At 34.7% G+C, this 27627-nt stretch overlaps 2 protein-coding genes across 6 annotated transcripts in view; both read left to right on the top strand.

The window, feature by feature from the left end:
• Magi2 (membrane associated guanylate kinase, WW and PDZ domain containing 2) overlaps window positions 1-27627 on the top strand; it is a 1275072-nt gene that overhangs the window by 674821 nt on the left and 572624 nt on the right. The gene's annotated exons all lie outside the window — the stretch shown is intronic.
• On the top strand, window positions 12666-25972 carry LOC107144436 (frataxin, mitochondrial-like). The gene is made up of 2 exons (XM_048786220.1): window positions 12666-23327; window positions 23674-25972. Exon 2 carries the CDS (start codon window positions 25083-25085, stop codon window positions 25476-25478), a length of 396 nt encoding a protein of 131 aa, XP_048642177.1. The 5' UTR covers window positions 12666-23327; window positions 23674-25082; the 3' UTR covers window positions 25479-25972.

Raw genomic sequence — 27627 nt, 5'->3', positions numbered from 1 at the left:
GGATATTTTTTTCTAAGAAAGGAAAAAGGTCTAACACCAAATTCAAGGTTCTAAGTGAGGTGAGTCCTTATTTAATATCTCTTGTGAAACATTATTTCATATCCTATCATGACAGTTGCATGAGAAGCAATATATTATATACTTTTTAAACTACTAGAAATAATGAGCATATAGTTAAAAATAGTATAAGTGACTTTGCCCAAGAGAGAGATTCACACTAAGACGTGTACAGGAGCATCTATAAACATCTTAAATAAGAGCCTAAAATTGGAAACAATCCCAATGCAACAGGTGAGAGAACACATAAATTTTTTATTACATTTTAATACTACTCAGCACAAAAAGGAATGAATTACTAATATGAGTAACAGAATAACTTTAAAATATTATGGGTAGCAAATAAAAGCAGATGAACACAGTACACATTGAATAATCTCATTTATGTGAGATCTTCAGGAAAAATCTAACACACAGTGACAGAAAGCAAATTATAGTTCCCTGAATGTCATGTGTAGAAGATTGGGGGAAAGCTGCAAAGGAATATAGAAAATTGGGGTGATGGAAATGTCCTAAATCTTGACTTAGGTTATAGTATTCAGAATCATTATTATGAAAAAAATGTTTCTCAAAAAATACTTTTCTTGACGGAACATGTTCAATTTTGGTAATATGGGATTTTTTCAATTTATATTTTGGGATCATAAGGTTTTTCTGTGGCTCTGATCTATTTAATGGAGTATTAGGATAGGGAAATCAAAAGATGTAATAAAAGTATTTAATTTTCTTTAAAATTTTACAGTTTGATGCTGTATTTTGACTTCAATTCCTCATTCTATGAAGACTGGTCATTGGTTTTCTGTTATTGTATAAGACAAAACCAGAGAAATACTAGTTTAATTCCAAAGACACTTCTAGATAGAAAACTTTGACAGTATCAAAACAGTTTTGATATCTCAGTTTCTATTTAAAAAGAATGTAAAAAAAATAGTTCTGACATTCATAGACTATTTTCATTCATTTCTACAATAGTCTCTAGTCTCTAGGAAGCCATCACAATAACTATTGACATCATTATTACTTCCTTTATGTTTTATCTGTCTTTGAGACACCTTTGTCAATTGTATTTTAGAGTTTTAAAATTTCTGAAGCAGATCTTGTAAATCTTAATATTAGTATTTACTTCAATTCTTTTTCTTAGAAAGTGCTGTGTGAGGATATGAAATGTTACTTCACCTTTCACTTGAAAGAAGCCTGTGCCTATTCTTCATGTTTCTTTCTGCTTCTCACTGATAAAAGTGTTTATATTTGTCATCATACATTCTTGTGCTTCTATGAACCATAAAGATTAAGTGAATCTACATGATCCTTTCAGTAAAGATAAAAGGTCAAGTACTTGGGGGCCCTCTTTTAATGTCTATTTCTCTTTTTCTCTTAAAAGTCTTGCAGTATTTCAGACATTTTATGTAGTACTTTTTTGTCTTCATAAACAAGAAACAAAATTTTAAACCTGCCAGATCCAAACAAGTTGAAACATAACATTTCATAAGAATTTGAACCTATTTTTGTTAGAAAGAAATAATTTATTGGTCTTTCCTCTTTTGTAAGGAAATCAGACAGACAACTGCTGCCAAAGGCTAAGTGAGATTGTAATGTCTTAAAATGACATCTTGACCTTCTGGCCAGAGGCTAAAGAATAGGTGACATCTCATTGTACCATTACATTGGATAGTTTTTATACCTGCCACAAACCTTTTGTAAAATGACACTGGATATAAATCAATCCAGAAGTTGAATAAATATGAGGTTTTTCAAAGGTATGTGCTTTTTTAATGTGGTAAATGTGATCATATAAAATAATTTTTATTTATTGTTAGTTCAACACTTGTTTTACCATGTAACTGTAAGTTCATTTTGCCCTTTAGATAGTCACAGTTTTCTCTTCATTTGTTATCCAGAGAAAGTGGATGTGACAGCAGCCTTTTAAATTAAGTAGTTTATTAATGCATTCAACATGAGTATGTCAGACAACATGTCTGTGAGCACACTGGACAAGGTACTAGGAAATACATAGGTATGGTCCTATTCCTACCAGATTGAGAGTCTGTTTTTTCTATGAATTCCTGTTCTACATGTTTGAAGATTTTGTCTAGAATTTCTAATTTGGGGGAATTAACGTCTTCATTAGCAAGTTCCAAATCTTCTAACATTTCACACGTGTATTTTAAGCTATAATTTATGTAACTAAATTTAGTTCCTTAATAGGGAGACTTTGGAACCCAAATAGTTGGCAAAATCAAAGCTGGAGCAAATCACATGGTGTACATATTCACCTCTTAATAGTATAATCAATAACAACAGAAGCTCTGGGTTAGCCAGGGGCCTCAGAAATCTCCACTGCTTAAGAGCAGGAAGAAAATTTGGCTATGCTCAGGGATTCACCAGGGCCCATGTTAAATACCAGTTCCCCCAGTCTCACCTACAAAGATTAAGCCCATATCTGGAGGTTGGTTCAGTATTTATTTTTAAACTAAGCACTTGGATAACACAGCTTGATTGAGTACCAACACTTGGAAGCAATTGATTTAGCCATCTCCAGTGTGATATATAAATTCTATCTCTATCTTGCAATAATGAATCTCATTTAGGCCTTGCTTGAATTTCTAGAGACAGAGAACTTAGTACCTCTGAAAAAGAATATTTCACCTTTAGTTACCTTTAATTATTAGAAAGGACTTTACTTTTCTAAGAAGTGTTTGATTCCTGAATGGTCTATCTTCTAGCCGAACAGAATAAAACTAATTTCTCTTTTTCATTATGGCCCTCCATAGGCTATAATTTGAAGATGGCAATATCTTCTCTAGAAATATATTTTCGGTTGAACATATTTGAATATCATAGCTTCAAATCAAATATGATTCTCTCTAACTGTTCTTTATCTATCCCTCCTTTTCTTCTTTCTCCTTTGGGAAACTGATGGCTATAACTAGGGAAGGAAGAAGCCTATGATGGAAACACATGTAAATAAATTGCTTGGCACTGACAAAAACAGGAACACAAATTACACAGTGCCTTGCTAATTATTGAAGGGCTACTTGGAAAGTAGCTGTGGTGCTAGCTGCATATGGAGGAAGAATTTCACCTTTACATGGATGGAAAAGTGTCAGAAGCCACTTAGAGTTCTTACTGAGAAGGTCATGAGAGTGGATTCCTATCCATCAGCTCTCAACCAAACAGAAACAATGGCTTGCAAAGCAAATTGACCTCAAATAGAGATAGAGTGAAGGGAGATGAAATAATGGGACAAGAGTTTTAACTCCATCCAGATTGCTTTAGCTTTGGAGGGTGGGCTCATTTTAATTTAAAAATTACATTTCATCTTCAATATATCAAATATTCTTAGAAAGAATTCAAATGATGATAAGCAAAAACACAACTTCACTGAATAGGGAAAAGAACCAAGAATGACATGTTAATTAAAATGTGCTATTGACCACACACACACAAAAAAAAAAAATTTAAAAAAAAAATCAACACTTTTTTTTTTTTTTTTTAGGAATCAGAACTAATGTTTTGTTGGTAGCAAGTCACCTGTTCTCATAGTAGCCCAAAAAATCAGAAGTATAAGGATGGTCATAACGTTTCCCTCTTAATTATTAGTTAAAATAATACTATTAAAAATTAAACTTTCGTTGAGCACATACCGTGTGCTAAGCTAGGCATATTGTGGTTTTCAGTTCAAAAGGAACCATGCATGCTTCTATTTGTTTAAATGAAAACTGAATAAAAAAATTTATGTTTTTGTAGTCCTCTGGCTGCTGCTAAAATGCCCTCCAGAGGACTTCACTCATATGGGGTTGTTAAAAAAAGGACAATGACAAATTGAAGGGAGTGAAGAGCAATGAAAGTGATAAAATGTTTAGAAAATAAGGTTTGTCAGAAAAGGTGAACCTAACATGTTCAGCCTGAAAGAAAAGGAAATAACCTAAGGGACACTTGAGAATAATCCAAAATACACTGAGACAGAAATCAATTATCCTAATTAGCAAAAAGGAGAGGTCTTGGGGTGACATTCTTAAATTTTGCCAGGGATAAATGATGTGAGGTTCAACATTAAAAGTCTCATAGCATTTTCCTCCTCAGAGGTGCTGATGAGAAAAGTCAGGCAAGTAGAGGTTTTAAGAACAGGTGTCAAGGGAAACCATTGTGAAAACTTCTTTGACAGAAACATTGAAGACTAGGATGGGACATTCGACCCACAGATATAATACTTTATATGTAAATCGATCATGCTGTATGACATCTCATAAATATAGTATGAGAAAGCTTTTAATATAATTTATGGCTATATTGATACCATACACTCTTATGTGTGTCAGAAATTTAATATGGAAATAATGGATTTTGTTTGTACTGTTTAATTATCATCCCACTTTCACATGCATAATTGGCCATCTGAAATTTCTTTGTCTGGTCAAAGTAGAATTTCTTAACCCTGCATATGTGTGGAACATAGATACTGAATGCTAATCATGCAGGGCATATCAGAGCTACATCCTCAACAGTTTATTTTTTCCTGAAAGCAAATGAAAAGCTCACTCTTGTTCACACATGTGAATTTTATTCTCATTCCATTCCTTGACTCTCCATTCATTTCTTTTCATAACAGAGAGGTAAATATAAACCTGAATTTTGGGGGTGATTTAAATTTTATCTTTAACAGAGACATTATTTCATAGAGTTTCTTTTATAGACCTAGACATTTAAGTAAAACTATGAACCAGTGGTTCCAAAAGAGACCTTAAACGAGTTCTTGAGTTGGCTCTGTGTCAGAGAAAAAAGACCTGTTTCTCATGCAATCCTATTAAAGAAGCATGGGGGTGAGGTAGGGGATGTGTGTGTTTTGTTTTTGTTTTGCAGGTACTGGGGTGGAACCCAGGAGAGTTCTACCTCTGAACTATGCCCTCCATCTTTTTAAACAAAATTTTCTGAGACAGGATCTTGCTAAGTTGCTGAAGCTGTCCTTGAACTTGAGAGCCTTCTGCCCCCACCTCTAGAGTGGCTGGAATTAGGGGTGTGAACCACCACACCTGACAGAAGAAATGTGTTTTGACCCAAATCTGTTGCCGTTTTGTATTTGAGATTTACCCATTCCAAACGGGTGTTAATTGAATGGATCCATAGGCTGTGATTCTTAACTTAATACAGAAGGCCTGAAAGCCATTAATTATTCTCTTCTTTGATATGTTACAGTAAGAGTTAAAATAATTAGATCTGAGGGTGTTGCTCAGTGTTAGGCACTTGCCTAGTATGTGTGAGACGCTGGGTTGAATCCCCAGTACAGAAAAAAAAAGAGCTGATTAGGGGGTTAAATAATGAATATGCTTTGAAAAACATGAGGTCCAATTCACAGGATGAAATGTATTTAAAGAATATCCATTGATGAATGAAGTACACGTTCATGCTTATACTTTTTTTTTATTGTGAGCCAATATTTAGTATTTTGAGGATGACATAATAGATTCCTGTCATACAAACTCTGTATGGGGTTTAGCCAGACTAGAAAGAGCATCTGGCATAAAGACTATGTAAAACGAACTCTTCTATGATTACAGGACTCAGCTATGAACACTGCCCCTTCCGTAGTATCATTTGGAGGAGCTTCATTATTTCTTACAAAGCACTTAATTCAGTAGGTTTAATTCTTCCCCTCCCCCCCCCGAAATAAGAGCCAAGTGGTAATCCATGCTTTTCTTCCACTGTTTTATCGGTTTTGAAGTCACAGAGCAATATTTTCTGCCAATGAAATGAAATGCTGGTATTCAGTAACAGAGCCTGCAAGGACACTATTTGCAGGGCAACAGACTCAAGCTAAAGGAGGACTGATCTCATGACAAGGGGCAGAATTTATATCTTTAATAATCGAAGAACTGAGAATAACTGTAGAGCCTGGGATGTGGCATAAGGAAAGCATACGGGGAGGTACATGATTGCAGATTTCCGTACGTAGAATCTATACGGAGTTCATTAGAGCAGCATGAGGAAACCAAGGTGGCTGATGGTGATTAAACTTCTCTCTCTTTTCTAACTCCATCTCCTAGAAGTCCTTACAAAATTTCTCAAAGCTCAGAGTGACCTCCTAATTTCAAAACACACTGACTTTTCTTCTGCCACTTCTTTGACCCTCCCCTACCCTGTGCATCTTTTTGCAGAGTCCCCCCTCCTGTATCTTCATGTCACTGCGAATCCTGATTCTTAAGAAAACCCTGCTCATTTCTCTGTTTCTATTTTTTTTTTTTTTTGCCCTAGTGTCCTTTTTGCAGTGCTGTTGTAATGGCTTCCAAATAGGTCCTGTTTGATTGGTATTGCCTCTACCTCAAATGAGATCATCGAGAGCCACTGCTGTGTAGCAAAGATTCAGGACCTTCCTTCCTATAAGGGCTCAGGATTAAGAGTCTAAGCCCCCCATAACCAGCTTTATCTCCATTGTTTTTTTTTTTTTCTTTAGTTCTTTTCTAGCCAAACTGGTCAGTGCTGACTGTCTGTATTTTCTTATGGATCATTGCAAAATTAGATTCTCTCAAGTTTTACCAATATCATATCAATAATTTATTTACTGTTATTCTTATGAACAGACCCAAAGGAGTGAAAATGGTGTAAAGAGTATCAGCCACACAGTAAATAAGGCAAGGGTTGTAAATGTTGAAAATCGGAGTTGCTTTTTACCTTCTTTTAATTTTAATTCCATCAGAAGTAAAAGCTACTTTTAAGAATTCATCAATAAAGAAAATTGAAAAACCCCAAGTTTTTCTTAATAGGAAAAGTTTAAAAACATGTTATGCTTACATATCTAAAACACCAAACTCTTTGATGTGCAGTGTGATTTCAAAATTTGATTTTCTCAAACAAAATATTTCTTGGGAGATACAAGTTGAGACTAAAACTAGCATTTATCCTACCTACATTTTAAAATCAATATATTAATTTTGTGTTGGGAATCAAAAGCTCTCTCTTAAGTCAAAGTTAAAGAATTTTTTTTTTATGATTTTAGGGTTTTTATTTAAATATCTACTTGGTCATTACATTGTCTTTCCCCCACAGCTTCTCCCTTTAAACCTTGTTTACCTCTGTAGTAAGACATTAGTGTAATCAGGTTGTTTCATGAAGGTTGTGATTCAGAAGTCTGACAACGCCTCAAGTTTTTACAAGAAATATGTTTACGCAAGTTCCTCCTCCTTTCTCCCTAACTCCAGTCTCTACAATTTTTGAGGCTCTTTTCTGGGTCCTTCCTCCTTCCTGTCGACTCTGTGAATGACTCTTCATGGGTGTGACTTCAGTGTCACGCGTTACTTCTGTCTCCTGCCTGGATCTCCTTCCTGTTCACAGGACTTTCATACATAAATATCTATAACTACAGAGCAACATAGAGGGCAGATTGATATTCCAAAAATAACAAGATGGTTGGAGTTAAAGAGATGCTGATTTGGTTCTATAAGTTCCCTTCTGGCTGACTTTGAAGAGGTTGGTTGATCTCTGTGATCCTCATTTCCTTCATATTTAAAACACATTTATTAATTCTAACTTAAAGATGGTTGTGTCATGTGACACATACGAAACAAAGAATCTGATGGGATATAGATAGCTACAAAGTAAAAGTGATTGTTATTTATAACTTATTTTTATGGTTTGAAACAAATCTAGAATATGGAGAGAAAGCACAAGTATTTGAAATACAAGTGCCGAGTCCCCCCACCACCCACATCTATCTATAAATGGTTGGATTCTAGTCTAATTGATTAGTGTAAATCTAGGGGTAAATGGCCAGTGAGTCTCAAGCAGGGGAATTTTAACCCGACTGTGGGAGACTTGCCAGTGTGGAATGGAAAACCTGTTGTGGAGTATCGGGAAGGTCTACTCTTAGTTCTTAGTAAGGATGGTCTGGGGTCGGGGCAGGCATTTTATTTGCTCTGCGGTGAGCGGGATATTCCCACCAACAGAAACTTTCCTGTTCAGATGCCAGTTGAATCCCTGCTGAGATGATCCCACCCAGTCTCATACCCTCAGCCATAGCTTGTCAGCATGAGGGCTCTGAGAACTAAGAGTCACTTTGAGGAACACTCATGCATGGACTTGCATCAAGAGTCATTGAGCTCAGTGCTTATCCCAGCCCTCTCAGTCCTTCCCCAGATGTGTGGCTTATTAATCAAGTGTCTGAAAGACTGAGGATGAAGGTGAAAAGCTTGCTCATCTAAGGAGCCTGCAGAGGAAGTGAATTCCTACTGGGTTAAGAGGGATTTGGGTCAGCTCTGCAGAGAATGATTTGATTATGAGTGTTGTCAAAATTCGGGCAAAGGTTACAAATGAAATCATTTAAATCTCCTTCAGAGGATACTTAGACTAGGATTACCCCTCATATTGGAAATGTTGTCGATATAATCCTATCAAAAAACATAGAAAGGACAAGACAGTGGTCTCCAATGGCCCCTTCCACTTCTGATATGTGAAATCTAAAACACCAGCTAGAATTCTGAAAAATTATCCTCTTCCTTTCCCTTTATTGCTCCAAATTCCCCACTTTTATAGGCTTCAGATCAGGAAAACCCACTTTGTTCTTGAAGGTGACCACAGTCATTATAGACTTCCCCTAGCTTTCAATTAGAGATAAAGAAAACAATGGTAACTTACTATATTCCATTTTAGTACATGATTATGTGTGTGTGTGTTTTACAAAAGATTATGTATACAGATGATTGTATACATAAACATTAATCCATGCTAATTGTTCTTGGACTGTTGCTCCCAGTTACAAGGCCCTGGGAATGGTAAATACCTCCTTACTTTTCAGGTGGTGTGGCACTCATGGATAGAGGACTGTGGGTAATTTATGATTAGAATAAGCAATCAGATACACATTGTATGTGTTTGTGTAGAGTATAAAGATAGATGAAAACAAAAATCTCAATCCACCTATTTGCTTATGATTTGATTTCCTTAACATCTAATCACCAATTTTATTTTCTCATGGTTCTTAGGTAAATTGTGCTGACTTTGTTGGGTTGTTTGGTTGATTGTTCCTGGGGTCAGCAAGATGTGGTGAGAACTACCACATCTAGGCCTTGATCTGGGACCTAACTTCTTTATAGTTTTGTTAAAATGAAGGCAGCTTATCTGTGGTCATAGTGTCTTTCCATTGGCATTTCTTCCCTGATTTTAATGGTTTCATTGCACTTCTCCAAACTGATGCATGTGCTTCTTTCTGCCGGTCTTTTTACAAGTATAAATTGAAGAATAGCACTTTCTGTTTGGAAATCACTTGCCCTTCACTTCATCAGAATGACTGTGATTATGAGCACTTTGTGTACTTGAAAGAATCTCTCTTTATATAAATTTTCTACACAGTGTGAATGTCACTATTTAAAACTGTACTTATTTAAGATTTTACCTTCATTTGTAAATAAAATATTGCTTAACATTTTAGATGTAACCTTTTAAAATGTCTGAATACTGTTTCATTTATCTAACAAATATTTACTAAAAGCATGGAGAGTTCCCAGGCACTGACCACTGACTGTCAGATGCTAGAAACTGACAGATAAAATAAACTTGATTCCTAATTCTACAAAGATCAGCAAATGGGGAAGATACGCATGTCCACAATTATAGTACAATACAGAAGTGCTGGAATATCAACACGTGAAAGATGCTGTAAGAATACAGAACTAGGGATGCATAATTCTCTTGGTGAAAAGGACGAACAAAAGACAGGAGCCAAGGGGGAAGAAAGTACAATGCGGGTGAAATCTGGACTTAAACTTGAGAAGTAGAAATCCATGTGATTGCATGGCTGAGGGCAATGTAGACACAATTAGCACATCACTATTAGTCTAAATATGTCTTTGTTCAGTAGTTAAGCAGAAATATATGGGTGAAATGGGGTTCTTCAATACATATTATTTTCTTATATAACAATACTGCTGATAAATTTTCAAAGAAAAGTTGCTCACTTGGAATGTTATTTTTGGTGAGAAAGAGTGATCATTTTTGTAAGTGGAATAAAGTTACTCCCTCTTCCCTGTTGCAATGTTCTTGTTGTTTTTGTTGTTCTAATTAGTTATACATGACGAATGCACTTTTACTTACTTTACATAAATGTAGTATAATTTCTCATTCTTCTGGTTGTACATGATGTAGAATCACACTGGTTGTGTAGTCATATATGTACATAGTGTTATAATGTCAGATTCATTCTAGTATATACTACACCCCTCCCCTCCATTCACTTCCCTTTACCTGATCAAAGTAACTCTATTCTTAATTAGTCCCACCTCCCTTATTGTGAATTAGCATCTGCATATCAGAGAAAACATTTGGCCTTTGATTTGGGGGGATTGGCTTATTTCATTTAGCATGATAGTATCCAGTTCTATCAATTTACTGGCAAATGCTGTAATTTCATTCTTATTTAAGGCTGAGTAATAGTCCATTGTGTTTATATACCACATTTTCTTTATCCATTCATCTGTTGAAGGACACCTAGGTTGGTTCTATACTATAGCTATTGTGAGTTGAGCTGCTATAAACATTGATATGACTGCATCACTGGAGTATGCTGATTTTAAGTCCAAAAAAACAAATAATCCAATCAATAAATAAGGTAAAGAACTGAACACACACTTCACAGAAGAAATACAATTGATCAACAAATATATGAAAAAATGTTCAACATCTCTAGCTGTTAGAGAAATTCAAATCAAAACTGCTCTAAGATTTCATCTCATTCCTTTCAGAATGGCAATTATCAAGAATATGAGCAACAATAAATGTTGGCAAGTATATGGGGAAAAATGTACACTAATACATTGCTGGTGGTACTGCAAGTTGGTCCAACCATTATGGAAAGTGGTATGGAGATTCCTCAGAAAACTTGGAATGGAACCACTATTTGACACAGCTATCCTACTCCTTGGTTTATACCCAAAGAACTTAAAATCAGCATACTACAATGAAGTAATGCTCTTTTTTTTTTGGAATGATAAATTTTAAAAACATAATAAGATGACTCAAATACTCCAACCATTTAATTCTTATTCTTGCAAACATTTTGGCAATGTGTGCCAGTGAATACAAATAAGTACTATGATTATTAGAACTGTCCTGGGGTTGATAGGACTTTATGTTGATATGGACTCTGACATATCATCACTCAAGAAATTAAAGGAAAAAAATATCATCCACTACATGCGAACAGCCTAGATGTTTTAAAAGATAATCTATGTTAGGTTAGGTTAGCTTATGAAATATTTTTTTGAAATCTTAAATGAGCAGAGCCCTAACCTAATCCAATCATGCTATTTATAGCCCTCTCCTCATGGAGTTTATAATTTACATGATTGTATTCATTACAGGCACATGAGAAAGTCATTACAAGGGTGTGAGAATAACGAATAGATGCCACACAAATTGGCTGGTTATATAATGTGTTATCTAACATATCACAAAAGCTGGGGCTCTATTAATTGTCTCAGGTCAACAGGAATAAACCAAGACCATTTGGATAAAACTTATCATTGTAAAAGAGAATAGTCATTTCATAAACGAATTGTACATATTTTAAAAACCCTTGGACTAAAGGAAGTAAAACCTGGGGAATATATTGACTGGCTAGAGGATGAGGAGGTATTTTCACACAGAAATAGTACCATAAGGGCAGGAATATTCTCAGAAACAGAGTATTTTAAGAAGAACAGAATGGTAGGTGATATAAAATGTCTTGAGTTGTTTGTTTTTTTTTAAATAAGTAAATAAAAGGTAAGGTCCATGAGAAACCCATTGAATTGTGAAATTAAGTAATTTTCCACAAAATGGTTTCCCAATATCCTATTCTTATAGTTTGACTTTACCCAGTCACAAGCTCTTGCCCTGGTCAGTGCTGCTTCTCCAACCTCCCTTAGATTAGTTTTATATTCCTAATACCTGAACTTGAAAATGACTTTTCTTCTTGCCCTTTCTTGGAGGTTTCCCTGCTTCCTAGGCCTGCCCATGACTAGGACTCAGACTTGGGTTCTATACTCTGGTTCACTCTCTGTTTAGCCTGTCTCCTGACTGTTCCCCAGACTGAACCAGGCAGAGTACTAGTCCTCTACAGGACTGTAAGCAATAATCACATAGTGTTAACTTTGGGCATAATATCTCTGGATATTTCTTATTCAAATAACTAGGAGGTTAGACTTGATAATGTTGTAAATGTCAACACATTCTCATTTTCTAGTATAACACTATCCATTAAATCCATAATAATTCTTATGTGAAGATCTCCTCGCTCTGGGGAAATCACATGAGGTTGCAAATGTGAACCACCAAATCATCTTTCATGTAATGTCTTATAAATAGTAAGTGTTTGGTCATGTTTGTTTTGTTAATAAAAGAATGTGCTGAACTCCACATAACTCTGCACTTTATTTAACCATTATATTCATTAAATGGTGCTTTCCTTTAAACATTTTTCAAGCAAAAAGTAAGAAAACACTATAAATCCACTTCAATATTTGCTATTTAAAATTCATTTGTAAACATAAATTATATATTACTGTAAAAAAGAAAAAAAATCATCTTTACATTTAAGTGTCTTACATGTGTATATCTTTTATACTTATGTATATACTAATATTATGCCAATGTATACAATTTACATATGTATATCTCTTATATTAAAGTATGATATATAGTAATGTATAGAACATACTTAGTGTAAACATATCACTACAACTGATAAATAATAAACTCACAATGTAACTTTAATATTACTATTTGACTGCAAATAAGATTTGTTTCAAGCCCTGATCAAAATAGAGGAATATTTCCCCTCAGAGCTCCAGGAACTTTAAATTTTCCTGTTAATCTACTACTTTTAAATAAAAGATGAAAATGGAAAAGAATGAAGAAAGGGAGGACTGACGGAAAGTGAAAGGAAAAATTGAGAGTATTTAACTAAACTGAATTTAACTGATTCAGATTTTGAAAAATTATATTAAAGCATCTAAAATAAAAGTCTATCATGACTTTTGTCCCCTACCTTCAATATTACATGGAGCATTACATTTTGAGCCAAGATGTTTTATTTATTGGGTAAGAAAATGCCTCAATGTATTTGGCAAGAAAGCAGCTATTAAATACATATTTATCATTTAGGATGTTTGCTGTTATCTTGAAAAAACTAACAAAATATTAAAATGCATAGACACTAGCATTGGTATAATATCCACATCCACCCCAGACCCACATTTCTCTCAGGATTACTCAACCATATTTTGTAATATCTCTATTTTGTAAAATGCTAAAACACTTGTGTTTTCAAAATGTACCAAATACCAAGTACGAGTTAAACTCTATTGTGACACTGGGTTGAGCTAAAATAATCCCATATTTTCCCTTCAATTCTTGTTCCTTTACTATTTAGCAACAATGGCCACACTGATACAAACTTTAATAAAATAAACATGGTCTTACAGAATGATTAATTGTACAATAAAAACAGTTCTTCAAGATGAAAAGAGCAATTCCTAGAGTATATAAAATAATAAACAGAAATATGAGGTGGCTTCTTAAATTAGAAAAGGCCTGAATCACCAAGAAAGTCCAGTGGGAATCTAAACAGTCTTATTCTTGTCGAGAGCATTGTTTTATTTTGTTTGTTTTTTGCCCTATTCTCCTTTTATACCATCTTGCCTTAGCAGAAACAACATATTATGAGTTCATTTAGCTTTATGTTTGTTTAAATGTGTTTCTATAATGGCATTATATCTTTTGGGACCATATAATCATTTGGAGGAGAAATTACCTCAATCTTTATAATGGGATTTTGTGAGAATATCACTTTTCTAATTTTTTATTCTATTGCATACACTTCTTATTACTGAATATATGTCACTGATATTGACATTGTCCTTGCCCCAAGCTAGCAGGTCACCGGTGACTTAGAACCAGTGGAAACAATATCCTTATAACTTTTAAATGACATTCTAAAATACACCATATTTTTTTATTTGTAAGGAACAAATAGGATCTTTAAAATAATCTCTTATAAAGAGGGAACTAGGTCATCTGCTTATAACATTAGTTACTTCTGGACCTATCCTCTAAGCCTGTCCTCAGGCACACCATAGCCATGCCCTACACCCTAATTAAATTTTATTCCATTTGAAAAACAAGAATGAGGATTGTAAAAACAGGATTGTTTACAGCCTATTGAGGTCATGATTTATTGCTTGTCCTATAAAGGGATCTCAAATATATTACCTCATCTGTGGAGAGACAACATTAGATTTTTCACTAAGGTTGAGATTCAATATCATGTGTACTTTAACAAAAGAGTCAGGGGCAAACCTTAGCTCTCAGTTCTCCTTGATGGTTTTAAATTCTTAATTTTGATGAAATACAGTTATGTATAATAGTCTAAGCCAATAGTCTTCCTTTGCCCCCTCCTATCTTTACTCTTCTTCCCACTGTGTGCCTACACTAGCTTGTACTTGCTGTCTCTCATCTTTCTTCTTCAGATTTTATCTATATTTTTAATTGTGTAATTCATTTATATAATTTATAGTGCAATTTAGCCCCAAGAATAAGTTTGATTTTTATATGGGTATGAAAAGAAATCACTGACTCTCTTTATGGCCTGAAAATGGAATCAATTTGATTGGAAAAAAAAAAAAAAAAAACAACTTAAGGGTACTAGTTACAAAAATAAAGGATGTGCCTTGCTCTTTGAGGTAACCCCAGAAATATTGAAAGCAATTACTATGCCATCTGTATTCACAGGAAGCCACCTAAAGCTGTAGAAGATGCTCCTCTAGTACATGTTTTACGAGAAAGGAAATTATATGCCAAAGTTGTGAAACAAAGTTTTGGTGGTTTTTTTTACCTATACTTGAATACTTCTGAAAAAAATTACTGTATGATATAAACAAAATAATATACTAGTTTAATCTATTTTAAAAAGGAAAAATTATGTTAATTTTTAATTGTATTTTCAAATTTTGAACATGTTCTTTCCCTTCTTAGGAGGTATTCATATTTTAGAAACATGCCAAGTCATTTACTTTTTTCTTCCAAACTTTTCTGTGTGTATTAAAAATATTATTCTAAGTAGTTCTCCATTGTTAGCCTTTCAGTCTTAAACTTATAAAGTATAAACTCTTATAAGTACCCATGCTCTTTATAAATTTTATTTTTTTCTTTTTAATTAATATATAATAATTGCACATGTGTATCAGATAGAGTGGGATATTTCAATATGTGTATATAGCTTGTTCTTTTTAAGATCTGTTCCATTGGGCCTTATTGCCAAGTAGATGATTATAATTTCTGATTTTGTCAATTTATGTTTTTTACTTACATATTAAGTAATTAAATTGGCAATTAATTGTACTCCATGGATACAATTTCTCCAGAATCATAAATTTCAAAGGTGAAAAAAGATTTCACTTTTTTGGGGAACCAGAAATGAAACCCAGCGTTATACACATGTCAGACAAGCACTGTACCACAGACAAGCACTTCCCCAGCCTCAAAAAATATTTTTGATGCACAATGATTTAAAAATTATGAGTAGAAAAACTTGTAAAAACTATCCATTAAATAAATTACCCAATATAATCCTTTATACTGTGAAACAGATAAATGTATTATTTTTTTCAGTTGCCTAGTTTGAAATGTTTCGGTTTGAAGGTTTTATTTGGGAAAACTTTGGGCTTAATACCTCCTTAACACCTCACACAAAACAGACATGCTGTAAATATTTACTCTTCTTGTTAATTATTTGAAATTTCTTCCACCTTGAGAAAATCTTATTCTCCTCTGATTTCAGATTAGTTGATGTGAAGCCAAAATAGTCAATTAACTAAACACTCCACTGCACTACCACATATAATAAAAATACTTTGCTGTTTGGGTGGGTTTTTCATTTATTTCCAGTTGAATGGGCATTATACAGAAAAAAAAAAAAAACCACTCTCCTCATTAACTTTCAACTTACAAATTCCCATTGATGCATAAAAGGTACACTGTAGAGAAAGGAACATTGGCTGCCCAACATCAAAAATGTCCTACATAGCTTAAATTAAAATAACCAATTGCAACTAACACACATTTCTCAGCGTCTCTTATATACATGTTTATGCTTGATTTATAGTTGTTTTCATGAATACTATTAATCATGTCATATCCAATAAGAACAAAATGATGAGCATTTTGAAAGTAACAGTAAGAATGTTTACATAATTCTGTTGGAAAATGGAAAGTCCTAGTGGTTTAAAAATGACTGTGACCTTCATTTTATGTGTCAACTTGACTGGACCCCAACATTTAGGCCAATGTTATTCTGGTTCTATCTGTGAGGCTGTTTCTGAATGAGATTAACATTTGGATCAGAAAACTGAGTAAAGCAGATTACTCTTCCTAATATGAGGGGGCCTTACCTAATCAACTGAAGGGCCAAATAGAACAAAAAATATCAACCTTCCTGCCAGGGAAAGGGAGCTCCTGCTGCCTGACTACTTTTGGCTGGGACAGAGGGCTTTTCTGGCCTCTGCACTCAAGCTAAGGTACTGGTTCTTCTTATGTGTCAAGACTTCTGGATTTCAAACTGAAACTTACATCATCAGATCTACTGGTTCTCAAGCTATTAGACTTGTATTGGAGCCACACACCTTAGCTCTCTTGGGTGTCCTGCTTTCTGACTGCAGATCTCAGGATTTCTCAATTCCATAATTATATGAGTCAATCCTAATTAGGGGTGTGTTTATGTATTTTTTAAATATATAATTTGAATATGTATACGTACCACATATATATGTATAATCTCCTGTTCTTTTTCTCTGGAGAATACCAAAAATGTTTAATTTTAAAAAAATATTATTAATGAAACAAGCTAACATATGTTGTAAAAATTCTAAAAGACCAAACCAAGAAACACCACATGTGAAACTTGCACTCTGTGATTGAATGGTGATCACTGAGTGGTGAAGCCAATTTACTGGTTAAAAAAAAAGTTGAAAAAATGGGTTGGGATGTTTAATTTCCAGCACATCTTCTCCGACACAAAATATTGAAATATTTTGAAGATGAGTATTGATGGTAGATATCTAATAATAATCTAATAGTAATTCAGAAGAAGGCTGAACATTTGTTCAAACTTTCATAGATTAAGAATGATAAAAGTTACTGATAAAACTTGTTGCAACCCATCCCCCCCAGATGTTTCCAGAGGTTTTATTTCTGTTGGGCTCACACAAATTTGAGACAGTGGTGAAGGATTGGACCTTTTAAGGGAGTAGTCTACAAACTTTGGCATCACCTGAAAAGCTTGTTAAAATTTAGTTTGTTGGGCCCAGCTCTGGTTGGTACAGAATTTCTAATTCAGTAGTTCTGGACTGGGGCCCAAGGTTTTGCATGTTTAATAGTTTCCAGGTAAAACTGATGCTCTCTCCAATGAGAACCACATTTTGAGAATTAGTATTCAATATAAGAAGTTTCCTAAAAAAAAAACTGTACAGACTATCAATCACAGCTATTACTTGTCTCAATAGGTTTGATTCAGATAGATAAAACTGGCTATTACGGAAAACAACCCTAAGTTGAATGGTTATTAACAGAAAGAAGACTGCCTTCTTCTGTCTTCTTTAAAGCTCCTCCTTGAAACATGCAGAGTTCTAAAAGAACAATAAGCGTTTTTAAAGAGTGAAATTGCATTTGAGAATCACAAGCTTAAACTTCTCTTTAGTCACTTTGCACTTAAAAACAATTATAATTATGAATCACTGTTTGAAAGAAGAGAAGCTGTTTTTATGCACATCTTCCATTTAGCTTCCCAATTGATATGATTACACAGAAATATAGAGGTTGAATGTGATATCGTGATATCGTTATTTTTATATTTCCTGGATACCAAATGTATAGTTTCATGATTTGGTTTTAAGTAATCACAGACTTAGTAAAGACAATCTGATGACTTCCTATATAATGGTTTTAAAGAGGTCATTTAGAAGCTGAAAACAATAAACATTAGAGGGTTTTTTAGCTGTGTTTACATTTCTTGTAGAATTCTTTCTTTGTGCAGTGCCAAATGATTATAGTTAACTTTCATTTCCTTGGGAATTGATTGAGTTTGAGGGTACTTCTAGTTTTTGTATTCCCTGCTTTCCCCTCTGGCTGACTTCAAAAAAGAAGCAAAGCTTATATCAACCAATTTTGCTGCATATAACAGGTTTGTTTAAATGAAAAGTTGAAATTGCTTTTTGAAATAAAATTTGGGGTGTGTCTGTGGACTTCAGTTGCACATGCTATCTCTGTTTTCCTCTACTGTATAAAGTTAAGAGTTTACTGTAATTATTTTGTATAGTATACATTTTAAAAATTTTTCCATGTTGCTCTGAGGCACATAGAGTTTCATTGGGGAAAAAAAAATCCCTATGTTATTGACTATTTTCAAAGAAAAGAGACATAAATAATATTGTACAAGCCTGTGGAAAAAGCAAAGTTTGGATATGAAAGTTCTGTGCAGTGTTCTGCTGATGGAAAGCAAATTTGGAAATTATTACAGCAGAAAGCAAATTAATCAAATAAATAGGACAATATTGGTAAATAGATTTGATAATCATCCTCAAAATTGATCTGTCATTTGCATCTTTTCCTTTTAATGTCCCCTAAATGGAATTAGAATCAACAGACCAACATTAAATTTTATTAGAAAGTGCTGGTATCACAGAGTTCAAAAGAGAAAGCCTTTGCAGGTTGTCTTTAGCTCTATCCATTCTGTCCTACTTAAAATGATTGAATACATGTTTTAAGAAAGCATTTGATGAAGGTTTTATTGTTTGATGAGTCTTTCACCGAAAGGTTAGATAGCAAACAAAGCACAATTTGTTTTATTTTCTAACTTGTGTTTAAGATTCAACTTTGTCATTACATTTTAATTTAAGATGGGGCCTCTATTGTGCTTAAGAGCTTTCCCCATGTATGGTTGGTCCTTCTGATAATCATATTAAAGAATGGCAATCCAGAGGGTTAAGAAAGTTGATGTTCGTAGAGAAAGCAATACTAAGAATCCAAAAACCTCACTTCTAGCTGTGACACAGTTGCTACATAGGTGACCCAGAAGCATTCAATACCTCTAAATCTATTTCTCCTTTGACAAATAGAGATAGCGGTACTTTTCCTGGCCACAACAAATCATTATAAGAAGACTCAAGTTAGGTATTATTTTTGAAAGTCTAAGAATGGCTCACACACACTTCAAATGATCTCTGTGTTGGCAGCATCCAGTGGAGCTTCTATGCAGGTGTCAGCTGAATGTGGCTCCTACCCACATTCCCTGGTTGGCAGAACTCATCAAGTTTGTTCCTGCATAGACATCAATGGAATGGCTAGATTTGCAGTTGGTTCATACCACTGAGACTCGTGCTGTATGGTTCTTACAGGGTTGCTTTTTCAGGTTTCAGGAAAAAATGGCAACAGAAACAAACAGGAAGACCCAAAGGCGAAGCGTTTGGAAGCAAATCTGTTTGATTACACCATTAACTTAGGCATATTTGTACTTGAGTGAAATGTTCATTACACAGTTCTAATCTTGCTAATTATTACACTTCCCTTGGTAAGAAGTTTCTCTTTTTAAATTCCTTTTTATTTATTTATTTTATGCCCAATTCTGATGGGTGAAATATGGCTGGTGTCACAGGTTGTCTGAGCTAAAATTCCTCCAGCTCTGTTCTCCAGAAAACACTTAGAAGCTACAAAGTTTCAATTGGATGTAAGATTTTATTTGTTATATTATGATGGACAGCAAAAATTACATAGTTGGTTTTTGAACTTTCTTTGTTCTATCAACTATTTTTCAGTTTGTACTTGAAAACTGGTCTCAGATGCATCCCCAATCACTGACCCCATAGAGTTGATTGTCAACTGTCATGTTTTCTCTGTCCCACTGAACTTGCCATCCTCCTGTACTATACCTGACTCATTAATTGTCAGTATTTCTCACTAAACTGTAAGCTCCATCAGGATATGGACCATATTGTTCTCATTCGCATATTCCCAACATTTAGAGGAGTTTCTGGTATATAATTGTTGCTCAAAATATATATTAGCCTAATGAATGAATACATGAATTAGTATGGTAAAGTATGATTCTTTCCCCATAATCTTTTGGGGTTTTGACCCCAAAATCATACTAATTGATTTTGACCCTGAACTATATTGCTATATAGTTCTTATTTTCTACTCCCCCCTCCTTTCCCCACCCTGCTTCACCACTCCTCCTCCTCCTCCTCCTCTTCTTCTCCTTCCCCCAACTATTAATTTGCTAATGAGATTGTTCCCAGCCTGAAATTCCCAAGCTGATCTGATGCTTGTTTTCAAGAGCTGATGCTCTCCACACAAGTCAAGCAGCAGTTTGCAAACCAATACTTGAATTACAAACTGCCCTACTATTAGATGTATGAATGGTTATAACAGAACTAAAAGACTTAGACCACTTCTGGCTCCCATTGACAATCAGATCATCAATGCAGTATGTACAACCAGGCAAAACATGATGTGTGCCACCAGAGCCTTTACTGTTTCTCCATCCTTTACACTGCTCACCTTTTCCCCAGCTTTGCTGCATTTAACTTCTTTCCCATTTCTGGACTTCATTATCCACTGTAGAAAAGCACCTATTCCAAATGTGGGTAATAGCCAAATGGCTATTTAGGACACATTCTGAATAATGCTTTTACTTCTTATATAAAAATTGGCTTACACATTTTCATATATCTTTTTGGAAAAGTAATTTGATGTATTACTATGTATTAGTAATTTCACTTCTAGGAATTTAAAAATATAATCGGAAATATGAACAAAAATTTGGCCCTTTTTTGTTACAATACTGTTTGTCAGAGCCAAAAAAAACTAAATTACACCAAAACATACACTAAGAGGCAAATAATTAAGTAAAGTAGGATAGATTACAAGTAAGCAGTAATAAAAAAAATCGTACTAATGAAGAGAATTTATGCCTCAAAGGAATTCATGTATAGTTTTATTATATATAAACATCAAATTATATCCATAGAATAAAGTACAGAAGAATTCATTGTGGCTGTTTTCTTTTTGATATTTACCATAAGAATTTAATAGTATTGAAATACTAAAAATTAGTTTAAATATACATGCTTTATGTTTAAGGCATGTTTTGATTTCCGTTTTCTTAGAACCTGCTGGTATAATGTTTTTACTTAAGCATTTTTTGATACTTGTTAGAAAAGTAAGGTAGAAAAAAGAGGAACTGCTAGTATATCTCACCATTTTATAGAAACAAATATAGACATTAGAAACACTGACAATACAATGCATGTAGAAATCTGTTTTTAGAAAAACGGTACATGTCTTTTTAAAGTAATCGATAATGTTAACAATTCCTTCCTCAAGATTTGTCCCAAGGATTTATGCAAAAGTAGAAAAAGCTATGATGTGCATAGAGGTGTTTATTTCAAAGTTATCTATGAAAGTTCTGTCAGTTATAGATGAATATGTAAAAAAAAAAAAAAAGAAAGAAAATGGTGGTTACTAATGCTAACAATATGGAGAATGTTTACATTACAGTATTAACTTTAAAATTCTATGATGTAGATGTATACATCAATATTACATTGCTGTTACATATTATTTATAGTCTGTTACTTCTGTTTTTAATATATACATATATGTGTCTATATGTTTTACATACATACACACATATGTGCTAAAACAAAAGAAATGGGGTGAATTTAAGGTTTCATGAAATGATATTAAGTGTTGGTACTGTTTACAAATTTTTGGTAACTACTGATAAACAAAAAAAGAATGGTTGGGGTATGTGTGTGTTTATTAACATATATAAAATGACTAAATATCAAATAAATGTCACTTCTCAATAATATATCAGTATCATGGTATAGAATGAGGGACAAATGGATTATGGACTTCAGAGATAAGTAGACCCCCTTAGGGATCCCTTGCTTAATTTATTTTCCACTTGCTACAAACTGAAAAACTATGAAATAGAAAGCCCCAAAATGCACTGCTCACCTTGTAGTATCACCCAGTGATTATATCAAATCCATAAAAATGTCATAAAAATGTTGAATTGTATCTGTTATGTGTGCTGTTAGTAGCTGTGCTATGATAAACTTTAGAAGTCATTTTGAAGGAACCTGGAGATTATCATGAGGAATTTTGTAGCATAATAACCATTAAAAAGGAAATTAGCCATGGCACCTAGAAAGATTTAAATCAAGAGCATTGTTCATTCACATTTATACAATTCTTAGAAATACCATTTTATATGTTAAGACTTTTTCTTTCTATATTTAAGTTACTCACTGATTCTAAGTAAGAAGTAATGTTAACTCTTTGTTTCTATTGAATCAGTTTACTCCAGTCACCAACATTAATTGTTCTAAGGTCTTTTAGCTAACAGTGAAACCTCAGTGAAGTAAACCATTAATTTTTATTAGGAAATCCTTTATGGTCATCTCAGTTATGCCTTACAACCATAATTTCAATTATTCAGCAAAAGACTCTGGCATTACACAAAGCCAGAAAGAGTTGGTAGAAACAAAATCTTGGCTTTAATTGAGGGTAGAGGAGGTAACCATGGTAACTAAATGGCAGCAACCAAGGAAGAAAATGGAAAAAGGCTACATGTTTACAGGCTTGTATGTGTGCTTATTTAGTTTTATTCAAATTTATAATGCTGCTTAATAGTTAAAATTCTAGATCCAGATGGACAGTTTCTAATCCATATCTACCATGTATTATCTAACCATGACCCGTTACCAAACTGAGTCTAACTCATAATCTGTAGGATGGTTCTGAGAATTAAATTACTTAATGCATTACTGTAACATGGAAGGCACTCAGTAAATGTCAGCATTTATTATTAATACAAAAACCTTTATTGAGTACCTCTTATTGTGAATTTCTTAGAGTCAGATACAGTGCATTTGACACACTCTAAGCATCTAGATGATAATTCACATAATACTTCAAGGTAAAATGAGTATGTCCAGAAATGATGGAAAGAAGATTCATGGATGTTAATAGTGAGTAATGATGTTAGCTTTTGTAAAATAATAAGTAAGTCTTAATAGTATGGAATTTATATGGATATTAATGACTTGCTAATGTTTCACCTGATAGTTATTAGGTATTCAAAGAAGAAGTAAGATAAATATAAGAAAGTAGATGGTTCTTTGGGTCTCAACAAGGCAACTAGTTACTAGTTTCACTACAAAGGGAAAAGGAAATAGATTTGAAAGGTAGAAGGAGGGGCTGGGGATGTGGCTCAAGCGGTAGCGCGCTCGCCTGGCATGCGTGGGGCCCGGGTTCGATCCTCAGCACCACATACAAACAAAGATGTTGTGTCTGCCAAATGCTAAAAAATAATAAATATTATAAAAAAAAAAAAAAAAAAAAAAAAAAAAAAAAATTAAAAACATAGAATAAATGGAAGGAATCACAATGAGAAAGGAAATATTCCACTGTTACAGTAGAAGATTTCAGCATTTTTTAAAATCACTTGACAGATCCTCCAGGAAGAAAAGAAAAAAATATACTATTGAAAGGATNAAAAAAAAAAAAAAAAAAAAAAAAAAAAAAAGAAAGGTAGAAGGAATCCTATTGTAGAGGAGAAAGTGCAGCCAATGCCTTGCCCTGCCATCTTCTTTTTGTGGTATTGGGATCAACCCAGGGCCTCCTGCACTCTACCTCTGAGCCACAATCCCAGCCCTTCACCCTACCATCTTATGTTTATGCTCAACTTGAACATGTTTTAGAAAGTACTTGATATTCTGAAATAAACAAAACCAAAATGGACTATCTTATCTAGTTATCTAGTTCTAGTCCTCCAAACAAATAAAGGCTTGGGCCCTTTACCTGTAAGTTACTTACATGTAAAAACATTCACCTTAGACTCTTTTGTGATGCAAATGTCTGTAAATTTGTGAGCCCTTGCAAATTGATTAATCCTGTGGGTTTTCTTACCTCCAAATAGCCTAATTCTAATCTGGTGGCCTTGTTTTTGTTTCTCTTCTTTAAATATTTGCTGTGATCTTTATACAATAAGCCTAGTTCATCCAAGATGTAGACTCTCTTGAAATGATTTCATCTAAAAACACTTTAAAAAAATACTGTGACTCACTTTGAGTCTTCCTTTGACTTTTGATATTAAGCACATTATGAGTTGGCAGAAGATGCTGACAGCAGAAGAAGCAGTTGGAGGTATTTTAAGCAGAAGGCTACAGATGGGGAAGATTAATCTGACAGTGATGTAAGAATAGGTTGTAATTCGGAAGTGTTCAGAGGCCAGCAGACCAGCTAAGCAGCATACAATTGTGAAATTGAGGAAAGAGTACCCCAGGGAAGAGTGGAGTAAAAAGAACCAAAGCTGAGAGACATGGAATGTATAAAACTTGACAGTAGACTAGATGTGAAGAAAGAAGTGGTTAACATGAAAGTTGCATACATAGATGTCTAGAGAAATAATTAGGTCATTAAAAATAGGGAAAATAAGAATTGCTGGTTTCCATGGGTAGTGATTTACATAGCAACCTGATGAGTTTCATGAGTATCTGGGACATATGTGCCAATCTATCTAACCAGCAATTAAAACTACGGGACTTGGAAAATATCTATATATCATCGATATGCTCTAAAGGTTTCTCCATAAAAGTGACACCAAAAGTGATAAAAGTAGATGATGTTAATTAAAGAATAACATATACAAAAGATAAAAAGAAGAGAGGGGAAGGATTTACTTGTTTGGGAGTATAAGTTGATATGTGGGGAAATGTCTCATTTTACATTTTTTGTGACATGACAATAAGCCTTCTTCACAAACCCCTAATAAAATGATGTATGTAAAAATAATGGCCTTCATGAAGGACTTTACCAATTATCATTGCTCCTATGGAGAGGGAGAAGAAGGTGTTCCAGTGAGTGAGTCAGAGAATTGGAAACTATAAAAGACAAACAGGTGTGGACACTGTCACTAGCGCCAAAGGAAAAGAATCTTGATGTGGACGTTCGGGCGCCCCGCGGCCGCCGGCCTCCTGCCCCGGTGGGCATCCTCCGGCCCAGTCCAGGCCCACACCGGGGCCCCGCGCCCGGAGGAGCACGCCCGGTTTTGCAGCCGCCATGGACTGTGTGTGGGGACCGCCGCGGCCCGTGCGCCCGGCAGAGCCAGTTTGAACCTCCACTACCTCAACCAGATTCTGAATGTCAAAAAGCAGAGTGTCTATTTGATGCCTTTGAGGAACTCAGGAACTTCAGGCAACCCAGGCTCTCTACATAAAACCGCCTATGAAAGACTAGCAGAGGAAACACTGGACGCCTTAGCGGAGTTTTTTGAAGACCTTGCAGATAAGCCCTGTACACTAGAGGACTATGATGTCTCCTTTGGGGATCACTAGGCAATGCTGAGCTGACGTGGATCTGGGGCGAACAGTCTGGGCCTCTCAGAACACACACCGAGCCCGGATCAGCTGAATTCAAGCTCCCGTTCGCCTGCTTCTCGCAGACAAACTGCTGTGACTCAGCACTAAACGATCCCACTGAAACAACTGGTCAGCCCTTCTGAACCTACGGATGTTAATGCCAACCGCGCCTTCATAGGCAGTGGCCACAGGATTGAAACGGGGCTTGGGAGAGCCAGTCAGGACCCACCCGTTGCATTGGTCACCCGGCAAAGGGAACGAACTGTCGCCGTTTGCATGGGATACCACCATGGCAGAGAACTGACGTCACCAGAATGCGACGGAGGAGATAACGCCATTGAAACCAGTGGCGACAGGAGTAAACAGTAACTCAGCAGTCAAACAGTACAAGAAGTAACATGAGCAGCATGAAAAAGCAAGGAAGAAAAGGAGTACAAACAATGCAGGACAGCCTAAATATTCAGGAGGACCTAGAGGCATCAGAAAAATGGTCAAATAAAGAACTCAAGGAATACCTTAGACAGATGGAATGGAACCTTAAAGAGGATATGAGACAGCAAATTCAAATAGTGAAAGAAAACATTAAAAACAAATTACATAAACAGATAAAAGAAGAAATAAAGCATCTTTTTCAGAAGACAGAGATTATAAAAAAAATCAAACAATAATTCTAGAAATGAAGGAAACTATAAACCAAATTAAAAACTCAAATGAGAGTATCACTAACAGAGTGGAGCAAGTAGAAGCCAGAACGTCAGATAATGAAGACAAAATATATCATCTTGAAAAGAGTCTAGCCAACTCAGAAAGTCTGGTAAAAAATCAAAAGAAAAACATCCAAGAGATATGGGATAACATAAAAAAACCAAACTTAAGAGTCATCGGGATAGAGGAAGATATAGAGGTTCAAACCAAGGGAATGAGCAACCTTCTGAATGAAATAATTATAGAAAACTTTCCAGAAATAAAAATGGAAACGGATATACAAATTGTAGATGCATACAGGACACCGAGCATACAGAATCACAGTAGACCAACGCCAAGACACATTGTTATGAAGATGTCCAATATGCAGAACAAAGAGAAAATATTAAAAGCTACAAGAGAAAGGAGGCAGATTAAATTCAGGGGTAAACCAATAAGGTTAACAACAGATTTTTCATCACAGACGCTGAAAGCGAGAAGATCCTGGAACAAGGTATTTCAAACACAGACTATGGATGCCAACCACGAATTCTGTATCCAGCAAAATTAAGCTTCAGGTACGACAACGAAATAAAAATCTTTCATGATAAACAAAAGTTAAAAGAATTTGCAGCCAGAAAACCAGCATTGCAAAGCATCTTGAGCAAAACACTACACGAGGAAGAAGTGAAAAACAATAACCAAAACCATCAGTGGGAAGTGCCTCAATAAAGACAGAGGGTGGGGGGAAAGCTAATCATGGAGAAACAAACTAAATTTTAAAAAAAAGATAAATAATCAAACATGGCTGGAAGTAAAAACCATCTATCAATAGTAACTCTAAACGTTAATGCCCTAAACTCTCCAATAAAGCGACATAGGCTGGTAACATGGATTAAAAAAACAAATCCAATAATATGCTGCCTCCAGGAGACACATCTGATTGGAAAAGACATACAAAGGCTGAAGGTGAAAGGTTGGGATAAAATATACCACGCACATGGTCCTCGTAAGCAAGCAGGGGTGGCCATCCTCATATCGAATAAAATCGACTTCAAGACTAAGTTAATCAAAAGGGATAAGGAAGGACATTATATACTGTTAAAAGGAACCATTCACCAACAAGACATAACAATTATCAATATTTATGCACCAAATAATGGTGCTGCGAAGTTCATAAAACAAATTCTCCTCAAGTTCAAGAATCAAATAGACCACAACACAATAATTATGGGTGACTTCAACACACCTCTCTCACCATTGGACAGATCCTCCAAACAAAAGTTGAATAAAGAAACTATAGAACTCAATATCACAATAAATAACCTAGACTTAACTGACACATATAGAATATATCAACCATCATCAAGTGGATATACTTTTTTCTCAGCAGCACATGGATCCTTCTCAAAAATAGACCATATATTATGCCATAGGGCAA

This window comes from Marmota marmota, unplaced genomic scaffold, assembly GCF_001458135.2.
Source record: "Marmota marmota marmota unplaced genomic scaffold, marMar, whole genome shotgun sequence".
Lineage (NCBI taxonomy): Eukaryota > Metazoa > Chordata > Mammalia > Rodentia > Sciuridae > Marmota > Marmota marmota.
The sequence above is the reverse complement of the archived record's forward strand: the minus strand, read 5'-3'. Positions and strand labels throughout refer to the sequence as shown.